We start from the raw sequence: 14,419 nt of genomic DNA on the forward strand, positions 1-14,419 counted from the left end.
GACGTCGCGCCCTGCCCGGCGCGCGCCCGCCCCCTGCTGGGGAAGAGCGAGAGAGTGGAAAGCGCGGCCGGTCGCTGCCGCAAGGGCTGTCGGGACGGTGGCGGCGCCTGTGACGTCACGGGCCGCGGGGGCCGCCGGGAGCTGTAGTCCGTCCCGTGGTGCCCCGCGCCGCCGCCCGCCCCCGCGCCTGCCCAAGATGGCGGACCGGCGGCGGCAGCGCGCCTCGCAGGACAGCGAGGACGACTCGGACTCGGCCGCCTCCGACAGCGCCGACTCTGCCGCCAGCGCCGCCCGCTCCCGCTCGGCCTCCGGCTCCGGCTCCGGTTCGCCGCGGCTGCCGCACCGCCCGCCGCGGGGGGCCGCCGGGGCCCTCAGCGCTGGGCCGCGGGGCCGCGGGGCCGAGAGCGCGGCCGGGGGGGCGGCCAAGAGCGCGCCCGAGTCCGAGTGTGTGAGTGCGGGTGGGGGGCCCCGGGAGCGGGGGGCGAGGGGACCGGGGGGACCCTGGGGAGCACGGGGGCGCTGGGGTGGGGCGGGCTCTGCTGTCGGGGGGGCTGGGAGGGGCTCGGGGCCGGGGAGGGGGCGACATTGGGACCTGGGGGGGGGTTGTTGGGGGACACTGGAGTGCTGGGGGGGCTGGAGAGCTGAGAGAACACCGGGATGGGGGAGCGGGGCCGCGTCCCCGCCGTGTGCGGGGGAGCGGGGCTGGGGCAGCCCCGTGGGGGGGGGAGCGGGGGTCTGCGGCCCCGCAGCACCAGGCAGGGGCTTCCCCCTGCGCCCCGGGACTGGCTCCCTGCCGCCGGGTGCCGTCCCCCAGCCTGGGGGCCCCGCAGCGGGGCGCGGGCGGGTGGGTTTGCTGCCTGGTCCGGCCTCTTCCGCTCTTTATCGGCCCTGAGCAGCCTTTTTTTGATGCGAGGGCATTAAAAACCCAAATAAAAACCCTTACACGGGGGCTTTGGGGCGCTGCTCTCCCCCTCCTCTGCAGGGCACTTCTGCTCTGGCAGTTTTGTCCTGTTGTGGGTTTATAGTGCCGGTGATTTCCAGCTCCCCCCGAAGCGCAGCGTATTTCTGCTCGGTTGTTTTGGCGTTTGGGCTTATCTCGTCCGTGCGTTGGCTGGTTTTATTTTGGAGCTGAGGTTGTTTTTACCGCACAGTTCGATCCGTCTGCTCTTTTACTAGAAACTTTCCCCGTTTTGAGCTGTTCTGCTTCATCCAGCGTCATTTTTTGGGCGCGGGGTTGTGTTTCTGTCGCCGCGGTCTCTAGCAGATGTCTGCCCGAGCTCGGTCCTGCTCAGCATCTGTTCGTTATTCCTGGGCTCCTGCTTTAAGTAATCCTCTTGTCCTTCCCCGAGTTTGCTGTCTGGCCCTCCGTTAGCAAGGGAGGGCAGCCTGGCTTGTCTGCTGCTCCTTCCCCTCCGAAGCCCCCCACCAGTTAACACAGTTTGTGCTTTTTTCCTTGAGCTGCCGTCCCCCAGCGTAGCTCGCTCTAGAAGGATCTTAGAGAAACGTCCTGGGAGCCCAGAATTTGTTTCTTTTTTCTCGGTCACTGAAGCTGAACTTCCAAGGACAGATGCGATAGGACCGGGGCCAAACCTTGTTGTGATTGTGTCTGGGACCGTAGGATGCCGCGGGGACCCGGCTGCTGCCCTTCCCCTCTGCTAACGCACTTTTCTCTCCCTCTCTCCGCAGGAAAGCGAGGATGGCATCGAAGGAGATGGTGAGTAACCATTCTCTGGCCTTGCAACTGCTGTTTGTCTGCAAAAAGTAAAAAACAGACAAAATGCCTTTTCTAATAGTCCTGTGGTGGTTGTTATCCCCAGTGTTACCTCATAATAGTAGCAAATGTGGGGTGCAGGGGCAGCACACCCCAAACTCGCCCTTGCTTCCTCCTGGCAATGGGATTATTTGGGGATGCTTTGGCGCTGGCCTCCGTTGGCTGCCCCTTTGCCGGCGGTCGCCCGCAGCGCGGTGTGTTGCGCTCGGAGAGAAGCTGCGTTTCTGCTTCTGCCCTGACACCAAACTCCTTTTTCTCCCCCGCAGCTGTACTCTCAGATTACGAAAGCGCAGAAGACTCGGAGGTAAGAGGAGTCTCTGACCTGGTGTTTAGAGGGTTCTGCTGAGTGACTGCATCTCGCATAATTTTAGCACAAAACCCAGTTTGTGTCCTTCGTTCTCTTCCACTGACCCCGTCGGCAGCGGTTGCCTTTGTCTCCAGACAGCAGCTCGTGTGCTCCGCGCCAGCCGGGCAGAGACTTGGCGTGAGCTGCGCTGCAGCTTTGTTGGCGCCGCTGCGGAGGAAAATGGTCTCTCACAGTCTGAGCCCCTTCGCCAGGCGCTTCCCTCGCGCACAGTCCCCGGCGGGGGCCCAGCCCTGCGGAGAAACCGCCCGTGCTGCTGGGGGGTGGCTGTAGGGCCAGTAAGGTTTTGGAGGGGGAACGTCTGACTCCTCAGACGTGGGATACCGGGAGCAGGATTTGCCGTGGCCAAGAAGGGTGTGGGAGGAAGTGCAGGATGCTGGTCACATTTTAATTAGTTGAAATGAAAAAAACTTTAAGTGCTGGGTTGGAAGCATCCCAGGTAGCGTCCCCGTCTTCTGCGCACAGCAGCTGGAGGGGTAACAGCAGCTCTGTGCTGGGGGCGTGCTGAGAAAATCCCACCTCGTGTGCGCTGAGACCCTCTGCCTGTGCCTGAGCAGTGGCCTGTGGCTGTAGGTTTCCTTGGATTTTTAGTTCAAAACTGTAAATTGAACATTTCCAGGAAGGTTAGAGAGGTTCTGGTTCTAGTGATTACAGTGAAGCTTTTCTAGGAAAGACTCTTCTCTTGAGTCAATGGTTTTGGGGATCTTGCGAGGGGCAGCGGTCAGAGAAAACACAAAACAACAAGGCAGGTGAAACCAAAGCTCGTAGGGGCTGTTAATTTGTGAATTAATCTGCCATTAGTGAGGAAGGAGCGTGGAGGGTCAGGGGCAGCTCCCCAGCTTCACCGTGCAGCAGCTCCTCAGGCCTGGAAACCTGCGCGGAGGCTCCCCGGGGGCTCGGCGCTGCGGAGCAGAGCAGCGCGGGTGCGCGCCGGGCGGTTGGAGCAGCGGGGGTATTGCATCACTGACATGCCAGGATGACTCTGTTCCTGTGCCTAAAAATAATGCCACGGTCTGGGTTTCCCCAACGTAAACAAAAGGAGCAGTTGATGTGCAAATACGCTGTGTTGAAAGAGAAAAATAGAGCAGTCTTTTTGTTAATCACGCAGAGCTATTTTTAGTGTCGGTTCCAGCCTAAGCAAGGCTTGCAGGCTCCTGGAGGGTGAAATGAGGTCACGCTCCTGCGAGCAGAGTGCTCCGAGTGAGTCAGCTGAGTAACTCCAGGGAATTTGGAAACGCGGCGCTGGCTGGATCTGGGCCCTCAGTGTGGGAAGGAAGGGACCGTCTGAGGGCCCTTGTTCGCTGGTCCCCGTGGCTTGCGCAAGCCCTTCCCTTTCAGAGCGGTGAGAGGCTGTGGCTTTGTGGGGGAGCTGGTCCTGGCTCTGTTCTAGAAAGCCTGACGGTTGGATCTGATGTCCCTGATGGGGAGAAGCATTGGGTTTAGTCTTTGCTTTTTCCGTAAAAGTACAGGGATAGGAAGGACCTCGAGAGCTAATCCTCTGGTTTGAAAGGGCCAGGCCTCCAACAACAGGGATCCAACTCCAGATCTGGAGACTCATGTGGGGAAATTCCTGGGGGAACCTGCTGCTAAAGGTGCGTGTTTGAGCAACTGGGGCTCTTTCAGGCAGAGGAAGAGGATTACAGCGAGGAAGAAAGTGCCAAGGTGGAGCTGAAGCAGGATAGTAATGATTCCTGTGAGTCAGCGGCAAAAGCAGAGAAAGGGGATGAGAAACCTGACTCCAAAGGTGCTGTAACTGGTGAGAGGCAAAGCGGGGACGGGCAGGTAGGTGTTAAACATGCGTTCCCTGGGCCGTGGGGGGCTTCTCGCAGAGGGACTGCTGCAGTGGTAAGAGCTGTCTGATTTTGACAGGAGAGCACTGAACCTGTTGAGAATAAGGTTGGGAAGAAAGTTCCCAAGCACCTGGACGACGATGAGGATCGGAAGAACCCGGCTTACATCCCGCGCAAAGGGCTCTTCTTCGAGCACGACCTCCGAGGGCAGACGCAGGAGGAGGAGGTCAGGTATGTGAGCATCCCCCAGGTCTCTGCCCCTCGCCGGGAGGTTGAGGCCAGCTCCCAGCTGGCGTTTGGCCGGACCAGCTCCTTGCTTCAGCAGGAAGGTCTGTGCTTTCGGTTGCCTGCTTACAGTGACCTGCCAGGGCGTTTTAGCTCTTTGTTTTGAAGGAGAGACTGAGGGTGGTGCAAAATAAAACTGCAAGGAAAGCCTCTTGCAGAAATAGCAGTGGGTAGACCAGCAGCTGCTGGGCAGGAAGAGTGGGAGGAAGAAGAGGTGCTGGCTCCTGTGCACACCCTGCCCTAGAAATGCTCGGTCTGTGTGTGGGGCTGGTTGAAGCTGCCACACCTCCTTGGCTTTGCAACAACTCCTTGATCTTTCCTCTGTAACTGTTCCAGGCCGAAGGGTCGTCAGCGGAAGCTGTGGAAGGACGAGGGCCGCTGGGAGCACGACAAATTCCGGGAGGATGAGCAGGCCCCCAAGACCAGGCAGGAGCTGATCGCGCTTTATGGCTATGACATCAGGTCAGCTCACAACCCTGACGACATCAAGCCAAGGAGGATGCGCAAACCAAGGTGAGCAGCAAAGTCAAACCTAGAGCCTGGCTCTTCCCTCAGCCCTCGTGCCAGGTGCTTCAAACGACAGGTCTGAAGCCCCAAAAGGGGGGAAGCCCCGTTCTTGGCTCTGGCCCCGGCGTGGAACCTTGGTCCTGGGAGTTCTGGATGCTGTGTCCTGGGGAGGGGTTTGCTGGCACAGCAGCACCTCTCACCCAGGGATTTCTTTCCAGTCCTTTGTACTGTTTTTCTTCCTCAGGTTTGGGAGTCCTCCTCAGCGAGACCCAAACTGGTCCAATGAGAGACCAAACAAACCCCCGAGGCACCAAGGCGCAGACAGCACTTCAGCTCCACCGCGAACCTTCACCAACAGGAGCTCTGCAGGCACCGGGAGGATGCCCCCGCCTAGGAACTACCCCAGGATGGGAGGCTACAAAGAGACCCGTCCAAGCTACCGAGCTTCAGATGCAAACGTCCAGCATCTGTCTCGAAATGGCGAGCAAGCTAAACAGGAGACCAACTATCGAGCGAAGCGTGCGGAGCAAACCCCACCGCGAGACAAGTCCCCCGAGATGGAAGCGGCCCATGTCCACAGCAGCCCCGTGAAGGATGAGGTTGCTCTGGAAAACCAAGCCACAGCTGCTGATGCTGCACAGCCACCGCCAGACAGACCAATTGAAAAGAAGTCTTATTCCCGAGCAAGAAGGACCAGAATCAAAGCTGGGGATGCGGGGAAGCTGGCAGACGAAGTGCCCGCTTCGGAAGGGCTGGCTCCTGCGCCTCCAAAACCCGTGCAAGCTGAGACGTCCCCCCCACCAGCCAAGAGCAGTAACTGGGAGTCACCAGTAGAACCCAGCTTGGATGGACTCGAGCAAGAGATGACCCAAATGAATCTGACGGAGCAGAACTGGACCCCGGGGCAGTCTCAGTTCATACCGCCCCGGGAGCTGAGGGGTAAGTGGGTGCAGCCTGTTGGTTTTCCACTGCAGCCCCAGCCAAAGGCAGTTCTGCCTTCGGGTGGTTGGTCAGAGCAGAGTTGTCTCTGCCTTAGTCCAGTCTCAGGGTAGGTACGCGATGGTGAAACGGCGCCGCTGAGAAAGTGCTAGAGGGGAGAAAACAGAAGAGAAAAAGGGGACATTAAACATTCCGGTGTAGGTTATTGAATTAGGGCTGGGAAGGATGCAAGAGTAGATCCTTTCCCTCTCTCTGCCCTGTTCTGGGTTGAGAATGGGGAAGCTTTGGGGAAGCTGAAGGCCCCTGTGTGGGACGGGCCCCAGGGACTTTGTGCGGCGTGAATGACAGGGAGAGCGGCTGCGGCAGCGGGAGTCGGAGTTTGGGAGATAAGGAGCGCTGCGCTCGGTTGGCAGGTGAGGGTAATGAGTAATCGGGCTCCTGTCACGTCCTGCTAAGAGCAGGAGGTAATTTTCTTTTGTTTATCAGCTTATTTCCTAGCGTTGAGGTTTGGTTGGCACTAGCTACGGCCTGGCCAGGGTTGGTGCCTGGTAGGAGGAAGCTGCTCCATCCGCAGCGTTACCCCTGCGCGAGCAAAGGGCTGAGTTCTAGTTGAGCATCCATGCGAGAGGTCAGCCGGGTATAATTATCTCTTTGCAGAATTAGAGTCTGTTCTGGGGAGTGTTAGAGTTCTTCCTGAGGGAAATGAAACTGGAGCAAGGAGAAGAAAGCGACTCGCTGCTTTCATAAGCGGCTCTCGAGGTTTAGGTCGTGCAGCCGTAAGTCATCTCGTACTGATGGGACTGGTAAAATCTTCGTGTGAACAGACTCTTGGTCTCAACCGCGGGTGCGAGTAGCCAGGCTCTAAACATGCTGGTAGGACGACAGTTCAGAAGTGCTGGGATTTGCAGCTGAGATTATCTACTTTTCTTCTTTTTTATGATTAAAAATAAAGCATCTTAACAAATTAACCATGAGACAGCTCTAAGCTGCAGGTAGGAGACCACTTTCTGTCTGTAGGAAGGATATATTACTCTACTGTCCCTTTGTTTCTTCCTAGCAGGGAAGGTAGGAGTTGATTCTGGGAGGCATTTGGCTGGGTGAGGCAGCCGTCGGGTCCTTCTGTATGTACAGCACGTGTGCCTGCGCGTGTATTTGCAGGATCAGTGATCCGTGGGCACTTCCAGTGTTTTGTTTTGTCCACTTCTGCTCCGCTGGAGTTGCCTGCGATCCGTTTGGCACTGTGGTTTTAAATGTGTGCCCTAACTTTGTTGTTTGAATTAAAAGGAGCCCGTGATCAAAGTGGTTACACCCTGGAGTAGGTTTAAACTGCAGCTTACCCAGCCCACATGGGTCCTTGTTTCTGCTCTGGAGAGGTCCTTGTCTCAGCAGGAACAGAGCTTAGATCAGGACCTGGATTTCAAACGAAAGGGTTTTGTTTGTTTTTTTTTTTTTTTAAAGCAAGATTTAAAAGGTGTTGAGCAGCGTGGGTAATTGTACAGCGGCACAACAGCTTCTAATTTGTACTGAAATATTCAAAATTGTAACCTAAGAAGTGAAGTTGTTAGAAGGTTTCTCGTCATGAAAGCACGAGCCGTGCCTGTTTGTAGCACAATAATGTCCCCAGGCTGCCGGCGCTCGTACGGCTGGTGACGGGTGCCACCTCGGCGGGTGAGGTGGCTCTTTACTGGGAACAAATGCAAACCATAATAACCAGTTTGTTTTTTCCTCAGGTATTCCTAACCATATGCACGTGGGAACTGGGCCACCGCCTCAGTTTAACAGGATGGAGGAGATGGTAAATCATGTTGCGTGGGGGGTGACTCTTGCTTTTAGAAGCGCGGGAGCCCGGTGTGGATTTGTTTCTGGGTTGTAGCAATTAGAGGCTGCCTGTGACACCTCAGCCTTTCCCTTCTGGGGCTGTTCGTAGTTTGTTGGGTGGGTTTTTTTTTACCGTGTGACCCAGATAGAGGTTTGCAGGGGCTGGTGGCGGGGGGAGCGGGTCGGTGCCCCCTCGCTGGAGGGGGGGTTCCTGCCTCACGCGCTGACCCTCGCCGATCCCTTCGGTCTCTTCCAGGCGGTGCAGGGGGGCCGCGTGAAGCGCTACTCCTCGCAGCGGCAGAGACCACCGGTGCCGGAGCCTGCCCCCCCCATGCACATCAGCATCATGGAAGGGCACTACTACGACCCACGTGAGTGTTTCCCTCCCGCTCCCGAGGCTCCGTGTGTGCTCGGGCCTGAGCAGCTGGAGCAGGAGTCCCCCCACTCCTGTTGGGGTCGGGAACATCGGGGGCTTTGTCTTCCCTTTCCTTTGTAAACGACGTCGCTGTGTCGTCTCGGATGGTAACTAAAAGGCTGCTCTGAGCCTCCTTGGTTGGTGTTTAAACCCACTGCAGTTATAATCTGGTCCCATTCCCACCTCCCCTCCCTCTGCAAGGGCTCTCTAGGACAGCGCTTTGCTTCGTGAGAGCTGGGAATTAAAATTAACTTGAAATCAGAGCAATGTCTTTGACATTTAAGAGCGGGGAGAATTACAGAACAAGACTGATTAGGAATTTCACCCAGCGTTTAAAGTGTTGGAGAAGAAACTCCCTGAGTATTCTCCTGCTTTGTAAAGGGAGTAGGAGGCTTTTCTGTTGGGATTACGTAGCATCTGTGAGCCTGGTAGACAGCGCGTGCTGACGGGAACGTAGCTCGCAGCGCCGCGTTCGAGTCTTGTAGCCGTAGCGGGCTGGGGCGTGCGCGTGTCACTTGCTGCAGTAGCACAACATTCGGTGGAGCTTTTCCTTACCACCCGTTGTGTGTTGCAGTACAATTCCAGGGACCAATCTACACCCACAGTGAGAACCCGGCCCCGCTTCCGCCCCAGGGGATGATCGTACAGCCAGAAATGCACCTCCCTCATCCAGGTGAGGAACCAGCTCCCCAGCCGGGCACAGGGCAGCTGGTACCGACGTGGTTGTGCCCTGAGGTGGCTCAGCCTGTGCTGGGGGAGAGAGAACTCTGGTTTTATACGAGCTCTGTCACTGGGGGGAATCCATTTTCCTTGTTTCTACGACATAAAGGAGATCTGCTTCCCTCATGCAGTGAGGCTGAATCAATATAAATCTTAAGAAAAAAAAAAAACAACAGGCATTTCTGGCCCGTGCAGCCAGTGCAGGACTGTGGTGATCTGAGCGATTTGGCAGCCTCCAGCTGGATCCCTGCAGGTTCTGTGCAGACCCTCCTGGCTGAGTCGCTTCCCCTTCAGTGGGGTGTTTGACTCTGCAGCTGTTGTGCTGGGCTGCTTCTTCAGTCCCTGCTGCTTGCAGATCAGAAAAGCAGAAACGAGAGCTGTTGAATTGGCATGTTCTCTGTCTTACCCACAAAAAAACTGTTTCCTGAAGTGGATGTGCTGACCGGGGCTGTGTCCGGTTCCGGTGAATCGGGACGCTGGGGGAGGTCCCGATCGGGGAGGGGGCCGTGCTCTGCTGCGCTTCCCTTTTTCCCTCCCCAACGCAGGAGCCGAGGCCTCGTGGCTGCAGGAAAAGCCTTTGAGCAAAGCTCTTCTCCTTCCTGCTTCAGCCGTGCTGGCGTCGTAGCAGCCCCAGCCCTCCCCGGGATGCACTGACTTTACACACAACATCCCGTTCAGCTTATTTTTGTCCCTTCCCAGGTTTACACCCCCACCAGACGCCAGCACCCATGGCAAACCCCGGGCTGTACCCTCCGCCAGTCTCCATGCCCCCGGGCCAGCCCCCGCCGCAGCAGCTGCTCGCAACGACTTACTTCTCCCCTCCTGGAGTCATGAATTTTGGGAATCCTGGCTACCCCTACCCCCCAGGAGCACTGCCCCCTCCGCCCCCTCCTCACCTCTATTCCAACACGCAGGTAAGACGGCTGCGCTGCCCGTCTCCTGCCTGCGCCGGAGCGGTCGAGGGCGGGTGGGATCCTCTGGGGCGGGGGTGTATTCTCTGAGGATTCCTGGGAGAGGATGTGGAGCAGCTGGGCTGCGCCATGGGGGGAGGTTGTTTGCTGTCGTCCCTCTCTCTGCTTGGGGAACTGAGAAGGACGCGGCTGCTCTGCGGCTGCCCTGAATTTAGAGTCTAGTGGATGAAATGTGTATCAGTGGATCTGAGAGTCGAGGCCTTTCCCCTGCAGAACAGGGGAAGAGCCCACCGGGAGCCTGGGAACCGTTCTGTCCCCTCCCAGCCCAGCTAACCCAAGGACACCTTGCAGTTCTTCCTGCTGGCGATGGAGGCAGGAGGCTGGGAACAGGCTGGTGCTGTTCTGGGGCGCCAGCGGGGAAGGCCCTTGGTGTGACCAGCACGGGGGTGGCTTTTCCTAGTCGGTGTCAGGCAGCGAGGAGGCAGATCTCTGAGCGGGGGGCAGATCTCTGCGGGCGTGGTGCTGAGGAACCCGCGGCGGCCGTGTGAGCGGCACACGGCTGACACGCAGTGGCAGGCAGGAGATGTGCACGCTCCCCGAGCCCTGCAACCTCTCTGACCTTCCCCGCTGCCCTGGGCTTGATCCCAGCTGCCCTGGCAGGGAATCTCCCTCTTTTTGGGGCAGATCCCAAGCTCCCGGGCAGCTGGAGGGGATCTCGGCGTGGAGGGGAACTGTTACCTGCTAGAAAAATGGTCCCTGCTGCTGTTGCAAAGCACAGACTCTGTGGCAGCTGGGAAACAACACGGGGTGAGGGAAACCCTTCTGCCCGTTGGCGTGGCTGCGGATTGCCGGGAGCGGGAGACCCTGGGCGGGGGCAGGGGGAGGCGGGGGGGTCCTCTGCGACCGCCGTTCTGTGTCACCTTGGGGGGCACAACACGAATCAGCCCCCATCGCCCCGTGGCCGCTCACCTTCGGAGCAGGCGGTGGCATCTTTTCGCAGCCCGGGGGTTGCCGTAAAGGCTGTCAGACACGTGGTGTTCTCACGGGGGGGTGCAGCTTTCTGTGCGCCCTCCCACCACCACCGCGAAGGGTGCTGACGCTTCTGCTCTCTGGGGAATGCAGGCGCAGTCCCAGGTGTACGGGGGGGTCACATACTACAACACTGTCCAGCAGCAAGTGCAGCCCAAGCCTTCTCCGCCCCGAAGGACGTCCCAGCCTGTGACTATCAAGCCGCCACCTCCCGAGGTACCGTCCCCTCGGCGTGAGCCCGCGCGCGTGTGATGCTGTGCCACGGGGTGCGCGTGACGCTGCAGCCTCCCTCTCCCATCCCAAAAATGTGTTGTTCCAAGGAAATCTTAAACTGTCTGATCTTTGACATGTCCCAAACCTCAGCTTCTCGTTGCAGGTGGTAAGCAGGGCTCCAGTTAATTTGAGTTTCTAAATACTTTAAAACTAAACCCACGTAAAAAGTAAGTCCAAAGTTGACTCTTGCTTTTTTTTTTTTTTTTTTTTTTCTTTTTGAAATTGCTCAGGGTAGAAAACAGAACACCTTAGAGAGAGAAAAATCCAGCCCTAAGCTAGCAGGCAGTGACTTCTCTGGAAGAATAAATGTCGAGACCTTAGTAGATAATTCAGGCAGCCGACTTAAAGGCTTCCCAGAGACAAGAGCCGTTTCCCAGCGCTGGGAACGCTTTCCTCGCCCCAGCGCTGCGAGCTGTGTGCGAGCGCGTGCCAGAGCGCCACGTGTATGTTTGGTTTCCTTTTTAATATCCTGCTGAGCGTACGGGAGCGGAGCGAGCCCGCGGCGCGGAGCGAGCCTGCGGCGCGGCGAGCCCGGACCTGGGCGGGCATGTGCCGGTTGTTTTCCCCGTACGCGGCGCGATAGAGGGCTGGGAAACGGGCGGCGTTTGTAAATCTGCCGCGAGATTGATCGAGGTGCCCTTTGGAAAACGTTTAACCACGAGGAGAGCTTGGCTGAAGGGAGCTGGTTGTTGCCCGGAGCGGGCACGGAGGAAGCCGGAGGCGCGGGCGGGCGGCGGTTGCGTTTCGGCGCCCAGATGCGGAGGGTGTTTGCTCGCAGGACCCTGGCGATAGCGCTGCAACGCCCGCACGGCGTTTTGGGGGGGGGCGTGGAGGGGCAGCCTAAGCCTCTGCTTCTCTTTCCTCTTCCCCACCAGGACAACAAAGGTGAAAAATCAAAGGAGAGGAGCAACACGTAGGGATGCGGCCGTGGGAATCCCAACGCCAGACTCGGCACCTCGGCCAGGAGGAAGCCGCGGCTCGGGAAAGGCTCCTTCCCTGTGCGTAGGTGAGGCAGCGGGATGAAACCAGCTGCACCGTCTTGTGCTCGGGGCCGGGCACCTTCCCGCTCTGGTTTTACCGGTGCCCTCCCGAAAACCATCTCGCCGCTGCTGATCTGCCCTCCTTCCCCCTCCCTCGCTGGGGCACAGAGGTCACCGAAAAATCAGCCCCCAGAGTCGGTCCTTGGCCACAAGTTCTCGCAACTTCTCTATTTTACTAAACGTCTGCCCTTTTCCCTCTCTAGGGTGTTAAACTCGACTGGCTTGATTGTGGTCTCTTGATTTTATTTAAGAAATGAACCAGCTCCTTCAGTAAAGCTGATTTGTTTCTTTTGGGTATTTTGAATTTGTTTGTTTGGCTAACCGGAACGTAGCATCCCCTGCCCGCCGTGGAGACAGCCGATAAGTTAATTCTTCTTTTTAATTCTCTTTCTAAATTAGCAAGTTTATTTCTGCCTTTGTTTAAGCATAGGAAGGGCAGCTGCGCGATAGGAGTCTGTCAGGAACACGCTGGCTGCGCAGTCGCCGCTTAATTTAGAAGCTCCTCCTGTGGTTTTGTTTTTTTCCGAACGAGCCCCGTTGGTAACGTGTGTCGTTGGCACTTTCCGTCCGTGTGCGTGTGCGCGCTCTGGGCTCGCATCGGGTGGGAATCCGTGTGCAGGAGCACGGGGCAGCCCCCTTCCTCGCGGCACCGGGGGAGGCTTCAGAGGGGGGAGGTTTATGGGCGTCCAGGCACCTCGGCGCTGCCGGAGCAGCCCTGCCAGCAGATCAACCAGCCAGACAGGGCCGGCAGAGGAGCGGTTTGCTCCGAGCGCTTGGGTGTTGCTGCTGTGGAAGTGGAAGGGGGTGTTGTAACCCGCCCCGATGCAGCCAGCCTGGGCTCCCAGCCCTGCGCCTGCCACCACATCAACTGGCCTCCCCCCGCGGCCCTCAGCACCCTTATTTCACCCCCTCCCCGTTAAGCATCCGGAGGTCGATCGCGGCGGTGCCCGGCTGTGCCGCAGCGCGAGTCCCGCCGGTACCGCAGCAGGCGGAGCGGCTCCGGCTCCGGGCTTGGCCGCGTCCTCGCCTCCGTTTGCAAATCACGTTTGGAAACTTGGCACTGCCGGCCGCTCGCCCCGCGCCGGGGTGACGTGGGGCAGGGCCAGCTGCCAGCGCGGCGAGAGGGGGACGGCGTGGCCGCTCGGCCTCCGCGGCCCCATCTGCGGCGAGGGAGGGGGGCCCGGCGGCCCACCTGCGCGCTCTCCGGTCGAGCTCTTCCCCTGCATGCCCAGCTCTCCAGCAGAAATCCCGTCTTTGTTTGTTGTTTGTAACTCGATGACCTTTTGTACCTAATTTCAGATGTCAAAGCGCCGTTTTAAAAGCAGAAATCCCTTATGTTTTAAATGTAACTCGTTTCTCTGCCTTAAGGCTGAAATGTATCGTGAACATATCGGTCGCGTGACTGAAGTCCTGGACCTTACAACACTGTGATGGGTTTTTGGTTTTTGTTGATTCGATTCCTGTCCCTTAGGAGTGCACATTTGTAACCAGCATTGTATCGGCACGCGGATGAGAACACGTTTTAGAAAGTAGCCGGGCTCTCTCGTCTCTTTTTCCTCGTGCCGAGACCCTCGGGGACGGCGTCTCTTCCACCGCAGAAGCTCGGCCGCCTGCCGGGAGCCGCCATCGCTTTTCCAGGAGCTCCTGGGGGGACTGGGAGAGCGTTTCCTCGCCCCCAAGGAGCAGCTGCAGCCCGTCCCCGAGCCCAGCTCTGCCCCGCCAGAGCCCCCTCCTCTCCCCGCAGCCTCCTCGCTCGCTTACGGGGGAAGGAACAACTGGTGTGTGGGTGGTGCGGGAGCTGCCGCCCGCGCGCTTCTGTGCCACGACGCCTCCCTCCGCCTCGGCGCAGCCGCCCTCTGCCTTCCCACGGCGAACGGCGATGGGGTGGGGGGCGCAGACCCCCCCTCTGCACCCTCCCTGAGCACGGGGGTATGGAGGGAGCACCGCTGTGGGCTCGGGGCGGGATGCGGGCAGGGCCTGGCAGTGCCACACTGGGGGGGGGGTTGGGACGGCAGGGGGGCCGCAGCTCCCCCCCCACTTCGCATCCAGCCCCTTTCCTCTGTTCCCTGCCGGGTTGGGGTCCTGGAGCCCGTGAGGCAGCAACCGTCGGCCTCCCGCCCCCACGGCCGCGCTGCCCCTGCCCTCAGCACCCCCCTGCCTCAGTTTCCCCCCCCCGGCAGAGGGCTCAGGGCTGAGCCGGGGCCAGCTCAGACCGTCGCAGGCACCTCGTGGAGGAGCTGCCAGGTGAGAAGCCCCTCAAGTGGGGGGCTCTCCCCTTCCCCCAAGTGCTGAGATCCCCCCTCCCCACGCTGCAGCTGGGAAGTGGGTTAAGGCGCTGGCTCGCGGAGGGATTTTTTTTTTTCCCTCGCTGTGATTTTTTTCCCTCCTACACAAGGTCTGTTTTGAGCAGTGCCTGGAGGCTTCGCACCCCCCGCTCGGCTGCCGGGGCGGGGGAAACGCAACGCGGCTGCAAATGGAGGCGCAGGCTTTGGGAGGGAAGCGCCTGCTCCAGATCCCAGCTCGTTAGGAGAAATAACAGCAAATTAATTAAGCTAAT

The 14,419-nt window shown here is 58.8% G+C and overlaps 1 protein-coding gene across 3 annotated transcripts; it reads left to right on the forward strand.

Moving 5' to 3' along the window:
• Nucleotides 1-181: 181 nt before the first annotated feature.
• Nucleotides 182-13,394, forward strand: CASC3 (CASC3 exon junction complex subunit). 3 transcript variants are annotated; one of them, XM_074814063.1, is made up of 14 exons: nt 182-448; nt 1,687-1,714; nt 2,038-2,075; nt 3,759-3,917; nt 4,005-4,156; nt 4,547-4,723; nt 4,962-5,656; nt 7,387-7,451; nt 7,731-7,845; nt 8,464-8,562; nt 9,309-9,523; nt 10,643-10,765; nt 10,913-10,989; nt 11,698-13,394. In XM_074814063.1, the coding sequence occupies exons 1-13, from the start codon at nt 197-199 to the stop codon at nt 10,946-10,948; spliced, it is 2,154 nt and encodes a 717-aa protein (XP_074670164.1). In that variant the 5' UTR covers nt 182-196; the 3' UTR covers nt 10,949-10,989; nt 11,698-13,394. The 3 variants fall into 3 exon arrangements, with proteins under 3 accessions (XP_074670164.1, XP_074670165.1, XP_074670163.1); XM_074814064.1 differs by having other exon boundaries at nt 10,926-10,989; XM_074814062.1 differs by lacking the exon at nt 10,913-10,989.
• The last annotated feature ends 1,025 nt before the right edge of the window (nt 13,395-14,419 follow it).

The sequence above is a fragment of the Strix aluco genome, unplaced genomic scaffold, assembly GCF_031877795.1.
Source record: "Strix aluco isolate bStrAlu1 unplaced genomic scaffold, bStrAlu1.hap1 HAP1_SCAFFOLD_135, whole genome shotgun sequence".
In the NCBI taxonomy this organism is placed as follows: domain Eukaryota; kingdom Metazoa; phylum Chordata; class Aves; order Strigiformes; family Strigidae; genus Strix; species Strix aluco.

What these genes read in the sequence shown, in the direction of transcription:
- CASC3 (XM_074814062.1), top strand. Translation starts at nt 197, where the DNA reads ATGGCGGACCGGCGGCGGCAGCGCGCCTCGCAGGACAGCGAGGACGAC. An exon ending in GGATGGCATCGAAGGAGATG is followed by an intron (nt 1,715 to 2,037) that starts GTGAGTAACCAT and finishes TCTCCCCCGCAG; the next exon opens with CTGTACTCTCAGATTACGAA. An exon ending in AGGAGGATGCGCAAACCAAG is followed by an intron (nt 4,724 to 4,961) that starts GTGAGCAGCAAA and finishes TTTCTTCCTCAG; the next exon opens with GTTTGGGAGTCCTCCTCAGC.